The 12361-nt window shown below is 41.9% G+C and overlaps 1 protein-coding gene across 2 annotated transcripts; it reads right to left on the reverse strand.

The window, feature by feature from the left end:
* Positions 1-811: 811 nt before the first annotated feature.
* LOC113033034 (gastrula zinc finger protein XlCGF7.1-like) lies at positions 812-4046 on the reverse strand. Of its 2 annotated transcripts, none has more exons than XM_026186303.1 (3): positions 3966-4046; positions 2890-2967; positions 812-1988 (listed from the first exon to the last, which is right to left on the reverse strand). In XM_026186303.1, the coding sequence occupies exons 2-3, from the start codon at positions 2905-2907 to the stop codon at positions 1179-1181; spliced, it is 828 nt and encodes a 275-aa protein (XP_026042088.1). In that variant the 5' UTR covers positions 2908-2967; positions 3966-4046; the 3' UTR covers positions 812-1178. The 2 variants fall into 2 exon arrangements, with proteins under 2 accessions (XP_026042088.1, XP_026042087.1); XM_026186302.1 differs by lacking the exon at positions 3966-4046 and adding an exon at positions 3874-3959.
* Between the last annotated feature and the right edge of the window lie 8315 nt (positions 4047-12361).

Raw genomic sequence — 12361 nt, forward strand, 5'->3', positions numbered from 1 at the left:
GTCGTGTCTCAGATCAAACGCGCAGAATAAAATCTTTGCCATAACTGTTGGCATGAGAGTGATGCTCATTATCCCTTTTGGCAACATTTTGAATAGCACCATCTGGTCAAGCAAGGCCATGTGACACACTGAGCTCGTGATACTGGTTTTGGGCGGCAGTGATACGGACACTACTGGACTGAAACTGGTTTGAGAGTCTGCTAAAACGACAGCATGTAAGGACACAATGACTGTGTTTTAGTAAGTGTTTACCTGTTTTACTAAATGTACTTAAGAACTGCTGAGACCGTTTATAAACCTGTGTTTAAATTTCAAGAAAAGAATGATGCATTTGCATTTCTGTATTAATAGTTGGAACCGAGGAGGAAATATGAATATGAATGCAGCTGCATCGTTTTTTGCATTCATGATGTCGTTTTATTCAAATCAGTTTGTGTTAAATGCCCCAGACAACAAATCTGTTGTCGGTTTAATTTCAGAAAGGATGGCGCCACATCATGTGATCATTACAGCATATGTACAGATCTAAATGCATTTCATGTCCTATTATAGTTTTATTCACTTCAGATTAGCATCAAAGTTGTAGCCGCGTCTTTGCCCATTATGAGCCATAAAGTTGGACACTGTTGGAGACTGTTCTGCTGGTGATAAATGAAACGAGACGATCGTTTAAAAGGATTTTATTTTGAAATCTAACACCCATGTAGAGCTAACATTGATCGTAATAACATCGTAATAACATCGTAATAACATCGTAATAACATCGTAATAACATCGTAATAACATCGTAATAACATCGTAATAACATCGTAATAACATCGTAATAACATCGTAATAACATCGTAATAACATCGTAATAACATCTTTACAGTTTGTGTAAACCCAACAGAAACCATGTTGTCCCAAAACGCTGCGTTTGTGTCCCATATGTAACACCGTGTATTATCCAACTTATTTCACATGGTTTAACTTGAACTTTAAAAACTACAATCAAGTTTTGCTGTATTACCAGTAACAAATCTTTTATATACACATTAGGTTGTTTAAAAAAAACTGACTGAATTACCTCTAAACTGGTTCTAGGCTTTGTCACACTGGTCGCACTGGTGCGTGTCCATGGTCAGTAAGCGTAGAGTTGACTTAAGCTCGAGTTTGTGTAAACTGAACTGCTGCACCGATCACGTATCAGCGTCTGTTGGTGTGTTTCTGGGGTCGCTGGCTGGAGGCTTTCCCAGAAAGGTCACATGCGACGCCAGCTTGTGTGTCGCCAAGCTCGACTTCAAAGCAAAAGCCCTCCCACACTGGTCACACTTGTGTGCTTTAACTCCACTGTGGACCAGTTTATGTCTCTTTAAGTTGCTCTTATAATTAAAAGCCTTTCCACACTCCTCACATGTGTGGGGTTTTTCTCCGCTGTGGACCATCTCATGGATTTTTAAGTGGCTCATCCGAGTAAAAGCCTTCTCACACTGGCTACATGCGTATGGTTTGACTCCTCTGTGCAGGCGCTGATGAGTTCTCAAGTTGCCCTTCAAACTAAATGTCTTTCCGCACTCCTCACATGTGTGGGGTTTTTCTCCGCTGTGGACCATCTTATGGGTTTGTAAGTGGCTCATCTGAGTAAAAGCCTTGCCACACTGGCTACATGCGTATGGTTTGACTCCTCTGTGTAGGCGCTGATGAGTTTTCAAGTTGCCCATAGAACGAAATGTCTTTCCACACTGGTGGCATGTGTGTGGTTTGACGCCGCTGTGGCTGAGGTGATGTGTTTTTAAGTTGCTTTTCCGAGTAAAAGCCTTCCCACACTGGTCACAACTGAAGGGCTTTTCCCCACTGTGGATGCGCTGGTGTCTTCTGAGGTGACACGGGGCATGAAACTTCTTGTTACACTGATCACACCTGTAGTGCTCAAGTAAGTTTGCACTTGAGTGAGCATCTTCAGCCAACTGAGAGCACTGAGGTGTTGGGCTCTCTTTGTCGTCTTGTTCCTACAGCAACAAAGACACAGGCAGGGAGTCAGAAGCTTAATAAGTGTTTGAGTTAAATCTTGTTTTGTCGTGCCGGCCTCTCTGCTTCGATAAGAAACCTGTTTGTTGGATGATGCCCATAATAGTAACCTGTTGTGTTGTAAATTGTTTGGATGCGTTTTGGAAAAGAAAGACTGTATTATTGCATAAAATACATTTAAACAAGTGCATCGCTGATTGCATCTTGTGGACATCGGTTCTACCAGCTGATTGCCCTGCTCAGTCTTTACGCCCGACCCAACGAGGGACAATCAAATGCAGAGGGGACAGTGCGACTTCACCCGTGCACTTGCACCTCTTGCACACAGTCCTCATTTACAAAGTGCTCTGCAAATCACCCCGTCCCTGTTACAGTGCAGCGAGCCAAAAATGAACCATTTAGTCCTTGGTGTAAGACCAGGGGTGTCGAACTCCAGGCCTCGAGGGCCGGTGTCCTGCAGGTTTTAGATCTCACCCTGGGTCAGCACACCTGAATCAATTGATTAGTTCATTACCAGGAGAACTGGAAGTCATTTAACCATTTAAATCAGCTGTGTTGGAAATAAGGAAAGGTCTAAGAGGTTGAAGCCTTCGTCTTTCCATTTACTATTTTCTTTTCTTAACATGCATTTAGTTTCTCATGTTCTGGAAAACTGTAAATAATTACTAAAGGGTGGTAGTTAACAATAATCATAATGATATAATGACAATAAATGATGATCATTCATGAAAGTTGTACTGAGACTTTTCACGTTTCCTAAAAGCAGCTCGGCCTTGGTTTGCACGGCACTTCCAGATGTGTTTATAAACTACGAACAATTTCACGTATAAAAGTCTGTAAAATGTTCGGACTCATGATTTATAAAAACGATGTTTTTCTCACCGTGTGTGAAGAAAACATTTTCTTCTTTCCAAGATGGCCGACTACGTTCCTCCGTCAGACTGCTCGACCCACCAACACCTGCCAGGAAAGAGCTTTATTAGGCTCCGGAGCCGAAATGCACATTAAAGTCACTTTACATCCAGATGACTTAGACCGTCCTAAGATAATAAACTTTTAGCCTGGTCTAGATTAAACTGAGCTGATGGCAAGACGGAGGATCAGAGGACTTGAAGCTTTAAATAATCCCTCAAGGAGACAGGTCTAACCTTTCCTTTGAAATATCTCTGAGGTAGCATGGACAACATACACGTGCAGATGAGAAATGACACCCTGATTCAATCATTCCCTCTCTGTAAACACTTTAACTGGGAAGCCAAGCTAAAGGTTAAATGATCAGCGGCTGTAGGTTTAGCTGTGCTCGTATGCCCGGACAATCCAAATATATAAATAAAGAACTGCACACAAACACAATTACACTACTTGATCTGTTACAATCGAGCGACATTACTTGTCAGCATCTGGAATCATGGAACTCTTTGGTCACGGTGAAGGAACAGTGTGCAGGGCTGTTTTTAAAATGAGGTTTTTCACCAAGCATCCTGATGGGCTCTTCCCAAGAGTTAGTGGACAGATTGGAGGTCATGTTCCCAACAAGCAGCAACTGGTGCCGAGGATGAAAGGAACCATGAATGTGCTCAAAGCTAGATTGCGAAACCGCGATATCAGAAACACATCCTGCATGTGCTGAACTTGCTTTCTAGCAAAGCACCCTGGTTTGCAGTGTCCCAGGTGCAGGCCAGCACTGAGGATTGTTCTCCAGTCACTGTACACACAGTTTAAGGGAGGACAGCAGTTCCTACTTTGAAGGTAAACCTTAAATGATCAGCAGCCATGAGTTTAGTTGTGCTCGTACAAGTTATTGTCTCCAGTGTCTCTGCGGGTCCCTAACACTCCCTCACAAACACACCTGAGCTGGGAACATACCTGAGGGAGAGCAGCAGATGACAGCATGCAGGAGACAACAAACTAATCTAAACATATAAAACAACTCCAACCAACATCAGCTTGGTGGTTACCTTTGGAGGAGCCCAGCCCATGAGCTGTGCTGTGATGACTTATGGTGAACAGGTGTGCCAACAACTAAGAGCCGAGACAGAGCCTCTTAAAGCTGTAGGACAAAAAACAGCACGTCCAGAGCACCTGAAGGCCAGAAGGTGGCAGCAGCAAACGGGTGTCAGGTACAATCTTCAGCTTCCATAGTATCTACAGATCATACACTCCTCCCTTTGCTCAGTGTTTTCACCTTCAGCACATAAAGGTGAACTTCAACCACACCAACAGACTGGAATATGTTCACCCACACAGACCTGGACCAGTACGCCTCATCTGTACTGGATTACATCTCCAAAACCACAGACAGTGTCACCACCTGACAGTGGGCAGGGATAGCTCAGTAGGTAGAGTGGTGGCACCATGATCGGAAGGTCGGTGGTTCGACTCCACTGAACGGCTACCCTGAGGTACCCCTGAGCAAGGTACCGTCCCTACACACTGCTCCCCGGGCGCTGCATTGGTGGCTGCCCACTGCTTCACTGGGTGAATGGGTTAAATGCAGAGGAACTATATCCCTACGGGGACTAACATGCACACTTTACTTTACACCCAGAAACGGATCACCATGTACCCCAACCAGAAGCCTTGGATGAACCGGGATCTTTGTCTCTTCCTGAAGGCCCGCAACACCGCCTTTAGGTCAGGAGATGCACACGCCTACAGCACAGCCAGGGCTAATCTAAAGAAGGGCATCAAAAAAGCCAAACACCATTACAAAAAGAAGGTAGAAGAACACTTCTCCAACTCCAACCCCCGACGCATGTGGCAAGGACTCCAGACCATCACAGACTACAGGACCACCAAACCCTCCCCCGCATCCTCTGATGCAGGGGCGGAGCGTGGGGGTGGCTTACGGGGCTTAAGCCCGGGTTGTTTTGTCAGAAGCCCGGGGTATTTTGGAGTGTAATTTTTTCATAGTTAGATGCCTGGCTGACAACTGTATAAAACAAAAAGTACACACAATATTCGAAGCACATAGTGCACACTGTGGGAATTTACGACTGTGCGTGAATCCCCCCCTGATATTGGTATGATCCGAGCTCAGGCACTAAGCGACTGAGCGAGGGGGCGGGGGGAGCTGCTGCCCGTGAGTGCACTGTTGGAGAGACGGAGCCAGCCATACTAAGGAGAGCTTAAGTTTGAGCAGGTACCAAAGCAAATCATTCGTACCGTACAAATAATGTAAATGTGACGGTGCATCACGAAAGATTGATATGAAACTGATCACTTGACCAATATTATTTTACTTGCTCGTCAAGTGAATCAACAAATGGCGAAATGAAAAGCCGAACAAATGCTATTTTTTAGAGAATCTTAGCTTACGTGTGTTTATTTCATATTTTCAGTTCTTACCCTCCCCGACTAATTCGGTTTCAGTTATGTACTGAAATATAAGAATGGACATTAGAGGGTTCTTTCAAAGAAAAAACTCAGGTAAATGTTATTTTATATATTATGCTTTGTATGTTGTTCAGTATATTTCTATGCAAAACAAGAGGGATTTCAGTACACAGCAGGATATTCACATTTGTAACCAGATATTTACACTTTAGGGAGAAAACATAAAACATTTTTACTGTACAACATCAATTTAGAGTAAACTTTTGTTTTAGATAAATATTGAAATATATTTTGAATTAGTTAAATGTCAGAATAAAGAGAGACAGAGCTGTCTATTTTTTATCACTTTCATTAAATTTAGGAGTACATGTACACTAAGTTTATTGTTAATTAATAAGAAAACTCCAGACGATTCCATTCTGAGCTGAAGAAGCTTCTGATAGGTTAGTAGAGTCCATGTGAGTAAACTGGTGGCACAGCTGTGGATGCATATAAGGCAAAACACAGAGCCTGTTTCTGTGACATGGGAAAATCAAGAGATATCAACCAAAACACCAGGAGAAGAATCGTGGAGCTCCATAAGTGTGGCTCAAGTTTGAATACAATTTGGTGCCATTTGCAATTAAAAACACAGACAGTTTCTCTCTTTACTCTTAAAGTTAACAAATATGTTTTTATATTTATCAATCTAAAAAAATAAACATTTAGTCTGATTTGATGTTACAATTAAAAAAGTGTTTGTGTTTTGATCTGAAGAGTTTGTAAATATGTGGTTTCAACTGTATATTTGATGATTATCAGCACAAAGAGGGAGAGAGAGGAGCAGAGATTGAGATGGAGAATGAGGACAGAACAGAGATGAACAAGAGCAGGTGAGACACATGTTAGTCAAATGGTTGCTTACTAAAAGTATCACTGTATCATAGGTACTCATGTATCTCGTACCTAGTGTTTCTTTTTAGGTTTGCTATTTTTCAAATTCTATATTTATTAAGTTATGCAGGCTTGTTTGCACAACAAGGCTGAATAATTATATAAACTTTTCTCAATCTAAATATTTTGGTAGAATTAAATAAATAAGTGTAGTGCAGGTCTATGATGATTTTTAGTGCTACTATCATCTAGTTCTGATTGTGGTTATGTCTTGGTTAAGTCCTCAGTAATCCTGCTTTTGAACTGTTGTAGTCCTGTTTTAATTCTGGATCAGTTCTGGGTCTGGTTGAATTGGGGTTCAGTCCCTGTGTCTTGATACAGCCCGACTTTGTTCCGCCTTGCTGCTTAATTAAAAAACTAGTTTATGGTGTCCTGCATGTGTGATATATATATTTCCCTATATGAAGTCATTCTTTTTTGAACAAAACTCAAAACAGAGCCTATTAATCTTTCAGTCATTTCTACACCCCCCCCCCCCCCCCCCCCCCCCCCCTCAAAAAAAAAAAAAAGATCCCACATGCATACTACCCTTTAGGGCTAAGCCCCGGGTGTTTCAAATGTCTGGCTCCTCCTCTGCTCTGATGTCTCCTTCCTCAATGAGCTCAACAACTTTTATGCTCGTTTTGAGCGAGGGAACCCACAACCAAAGCAGACCACCAACCTCTGACTCTCTCCCCCACCGATGTAGGAGCGGTGCTGAGCAGGATCAATGTCCACAAGGCTGCAGGTCCTGATGGCATCCCCGGGCGTGTTCTCAGAGCGTGTTCTGGGGAGCTTGCAGGAGTGCTCACAGACATATTCAGTCTGTCCTTGGCCCACGCTGTGGTACCGGCCTGCTTCAAATCCACCTCCATCGTCCCGATACCCAAAAACTCCAACCCATCTTGCCTCAATGACTACCGCCCAGTAGCACTCACCCCCATCATCACTAAGTGCTTAGAGCAGCTGGTCCTAGCACACTTCAAATCCTGTCTCCCCCCCACCCTGGACCCCCACCAATTCGCATACCGCCAGAACAGGAGCACAGAGGATGCAGTCTCCATCGCACTGCACTCTGTCCTCTCACACCTGGACAACAACAACACCTACGCCAGAATGCTGTTTTATAAACTTCAGTGCAGCGTTCAATACAATCCACCCCTCACAACTCATCAGGAAACTGACAGACCTGGGCATCAGTTCCCTCATCTGCAAATGGTTACTGGACTTCCTGACCAACCGCCCCCAACATGTCCGGCTGGATAACCGCTGCTCATCTACCATCACAATGAACACCGGTGTACCACAAGGCTGTGTGATGAGCCCTTTCCTCTACTCCCTCTTCACCCACGACTGCAGACCTGCTGATGGTTCCAACACCATCATTAAGTTTGCAGATGACATCACGGTGATTGGCCTCATCAGTGCTTTGAGCGCTCAGATGAGTAGAACGCGCTACATAAGAACCAGTCCATTTACCATTTGGGTAATAAAATTGCAGGTAACATTTCCAAGGCAGGTAGGAAAAAAATGAGCTGCTATCAGTGTATGTTTGTTTTAAGGTGAGGTGCCACGAACCCGCATGTAGGGAGATGTAACCTCGTACCTCAGAAGTGTCAATATGGGTGTATTTCCATCTGTACAGCAGTATTTAGTACATCCTGGTACTTGGCAGGATGTGCAGGAGGCAGAGAAAGAGCATAAGCTTTCAGCACCTGTTAGAAATGGTCACTTTCCCACATAAGAAATAAAAGGTGCTCCACAATAGTGCTGCAATTGAATATATTTTGCAATGAATTGAAGCCCATGTCAGTATTCATAGAAGAAATTGTATATGAATGCACAGCTTCCTTACATGTGCATTTGTTTCATTTGCAGATCACGCCAGACAGCTCACAAAGTCCATGATGAGGAAGCCAACCATAGACAAGCTGGCGGCTAACAGAGAGGCTGATGTCAATAACTTTGTCAAGTTCATCACCAAGGACTCTATTCAGAAGTCCCTGGGGATGTATCTGGAGATGCTTAAGAGAAGAAAGGCTTAGAGAGGGGAAACATGTTTGCACACTTTGTAGCACCAGCTACAGATGTGATCTGACATCAGGCAGTGAGCAGTCTACATGTTTGGGGGATAAAACCCAGCATTTACCCCTCAAGGTGTTAATAAAAACACTCGAGGTTAGGGTGTGACTTTTTGTTTTGGTTTGAAGAGCCGTACACTCGGGCAACCTGCCGAGCCTTCTCCATCACTCAGCATTACCTGCAGTATGCTTACACGAGCAAACTGCTAATTGTTGCAAAAGAGTCTCACATATGAAGGACTAACAGCAAATCTGACCTTTAGTGCATCTAAATGTGGCAAAGCCTTTGTCATCTCTAACAAATGTTTGGTTTTTACTGTGAAATATCCAAATAAATGTCTGGATTCATACATTAAATGGATTAAAGCGTGTGGTTCTCATTCATTATCTCTGTAACTCAGACGTCTCTACATTCAAATGACAGTGAGAATGTTAAGAGGCCCTGGGACCATTTTGTACATTTTAGTTTTTCAGTTACAAGCCATTTGCACTGTGTTGAATGGAATATAGCCAAATTCTCTAAAAAAAAAGTTTGGCATAATTTCATTTCAAATTCAAGTCTGACTTCCTAAATTAGCTTCAGTGGCTAAGCTAACAATACACATCCTCTTAGAGCCCTAGGGACCATTTTGACCCATTGACTTCCATTATAAACGCTATTTTTCACTGCAGAATTATTACCGTTAATGTCTTGGTGATTACTTATGTTTCCGTTTCGTTTTGGTCTATGAGCCTTAGAGTTGTAATTTTTTTATTGTCCACCGGGTGGCGCCCTTGCTTCCACATTTGATCCCTGCTGGAAAACAGCGGGCTGCTTGGACAAGACCTGCGGGAAATGAAGCCTCATTTCCGGCGTGCAGCCAGCGGCTTCGCCCGCTGATCGGGCGGGACCTTTTCGGTCCCTAGGACCGTTAGAGGGTGCTTTTTTTTTTTTAGTCAACAGGAAATGACGTATTTGTTGTCAACGTGGGTATCGGACGTGTGGGCTGGAAAAAGGAGTCCCCGGTGATCGTGCCCCGGTCATCGTCGCGACTTACCCTGGGAAGATGCACTTATTTCGGCCTAGAGGAGAAGCATTTGCCACCTGGAGACCATTTTCTGGTCCTGAAAAAAATAATAAAAGGCGATCGAAATGAATGTTGGTGCCAATCTTTAGTCCATCTAAAGGCCTAATTATAATAACAATTGAATATTACCTCAAATGTTTTTTTTGGAAAATATTCAAGTTTTATGTTTTTTGGGGCAAAACAAGCAGTGCGCTCATGTGACGAAACCGGGATATAAAGGGTTAAAATCCGCGAAATGTAATTTAAAACTTGACATGAATATTCAAGGGAGAAGTAGGTCTAAAAGATTGGCTAATTTAAAGTGGAATAAATATTAATATATAAATTTTTTATAGCACTTTTTTGGGCGTGGTCGATTAGGACCGATAGTGTGTTCATTTTTATGAAATGCGCTCCTGCAAAAAAATAAAAGGCGATCAAAATGAATGTTGGTGCCAATCTTTGGTCCATCTAAAGGCCTAATTATAATAACAAACAAATATTACTTCAAATGTTTTATTTGGAAATATTTAGTTTTTTGGGGCTAAAAAAACAGGACGCTCATGTAATAAAACTGGGATTTAAAGGGTTAAAACAACGAAAATCGAATTAAAACTTTATATGAATATTTCAGGGAGAAGTAGTTTTAAAAGACTGACCAATTTAAAGTGGAAAAAATATGATATATAATCTTTTTATTGCACTTTTGGGGCGGGACCATTTTTGGTCCCCAGGGCTCTAAAGGGATGCATTTTTAAGGGTCAGCCAGGAGTAAAAATTCAGCGGACAACCAAATCAAAATGAATCTGGCATTCTTATAACAAGGAGCATTTTTCATTCTTTGTATGTTTGGTGTTTTGGACAATTGAATCAATATACGACACTTCAAAAGGACCTGAGTGTCAGCGCAACACAATCGGCTAAACTTCAGGTGTGCAGTGTCTCCACACTTTTCACTGTCACGTCCTGTGTGTGACAGACATGAATGACCTCTGCTGTGGTGCTCCCCTGTTTTCTTTGAGCACTACATTTACACATTTAAGAGTATTACCCTCAAATGTGTTTGGATTTGTCAGTGTGGAGTCGTCTACTAAGCCTAAAGCTACAAGTCACTAATGTCACTAATGTGACTCCTGGAAAGTAAATGTTCTTTCATGTAAAGAGATGAAATCAGCACGTGTATTCACTTTAATATTACATCCTCGGGGGGGAGGCTAAGTATTTTGCAGCAGCTTGGTATTGAACTGCAAACCTTCCAATTAGTAGAACTGAACTACAGCAACCCCAACTCAACTGTTCAGCCAGGACAAGCAGTGCTTGTCTAGTCAGTTATACCAAAGCATAAGTGATGTGCTTCTACATCACTGCCATCTTGAGGCTGCAGTCAGCTATCGTCTCTCCAAGCACACTTCTCTTGGACGCTATTTAGAAACTCTAGTGTCTCTATTTTCCCAGGCGTCTTTAGCTTTTGTATGCAGACAACCTGATTTTCCATTCAGTGTTTAAAAATCACAGGTTAACATATGTGGTGAACACATTTTCAGCTTTACAGGAGTAACTGAAGATGACTGAAAATAATCTTTAATGAATACATTGTTTCTTCTTTTGTGTAGGGGAGACCGGGATAGTTGTAACGTGGGTCAGTTGTAACACTTCCAGTTTCTCCAATCAGGGCTAAGTTTTCAAATGATGTGACTCATCCTGTGCGATGCCCAACTCAGTTCTGCTATCACATGTTGAAAAAATCAGCACATTTTGTCAAACACAGACAATTTAACATGAAAAAAAGTAATTTGTATGCCAAAAAGTACGTTTTTCTACTTTATTTCAATTTCTAATAGCATTATCTGCTTGCAGGTTAAACTCATCAAACTTAAATTGTGTTATTTGTATGTCTATGGGGATATATTCTGTGTAAGGTCTTTAGTGCTAATGTTTTAGCCGTTGGCTGTAATGTTAGCTAGTTCATGGGCTATAGAGTCTGGGTCAGTTGATAAACAGCTACAGTCGGGGTCAGTTGTAACCAATAACGCAGATGTTACAACTTACCACACTATTACTTTAACTTATATTAAACAAGTTGGGGGCAACGACATCAGCAGAGAGAGGTTCACTGGTCGCATTTGTATATGCGGTTAATGCCATTGGCCAACACAATTCCTCCACTGTTTGTGTTTCCCACACATACATTATGCAGACCACTGTGTCAGAGATGGACCAGTAGAAGCACTGGTAGTGGAAATAAATCGGATGGGTGCAAAGAAACAGATTTCCTCATCTTTCTGAAGCACTTTGCAAACCACACCAAGGTAAGCCATGAAAAAAGTAATGAATTGCGATGCTGGTGCAAACATACATTTTTTCAGCTTCATTGTTATGTTCAAAGTTGGTGGCAAGAGTTGTAGGTTATAAATCCAACTGAGCCAATGAGCCAAACTCAAGGAAGACCAACCAAAATTAATGAAATATTCAGTTGCAGAAAATTCCATAATTTGCGGATATACCCAACAGTAATTTAATAATTGGAGGTGACTTTAACCTAGTATTAGACCCATATTTGGATAAATCCTTGTCCAAAAAAATCACACCGTGTAAAAGCAGTAATTTTATTAAAACATATATGAAGAATATGAATATCTGTGATGCGTGGAGAATTTTAAATCCATCAGGCAGAGAGTATTCTTTCCACTCCCACGTACACAATAGCTATTCAAGGATTGATTATTTTTTGGTGGATGGAAAATGCTCCCCCTAATTCGAAATGCAACCTACATAATATATTATCTCTGATCACTGCCCCGTTACTTGCTCCTTTGCACTTAGTAACCCCATTAAAACATACAGAAATTGGAGATTTGACCCACAATTACTGAACGATTCAGAATTTAAACAATATATAAACTCTCAGATGTCTTTATTCTTTGATATAAACGATAATGCTGAGACCTCTCCAGATATACTATGGGAAACGTTTAAAGC

This window comes from Astatotilapia calliptera, chromosome 12, assembly GCF_900246225.1.
Source record: "Astatotilapia calliptera chromosome 12, fAstCal1.2, whole genome shotgun sequence".
Classification (NCBI taxonomy): domain Eukaryota; kingdom Metazoa; phylum Chordata; class Actinopteri; order Cichliformes; family Cichlidae; genus Astatotilapia; species Astatotilapia calliptera.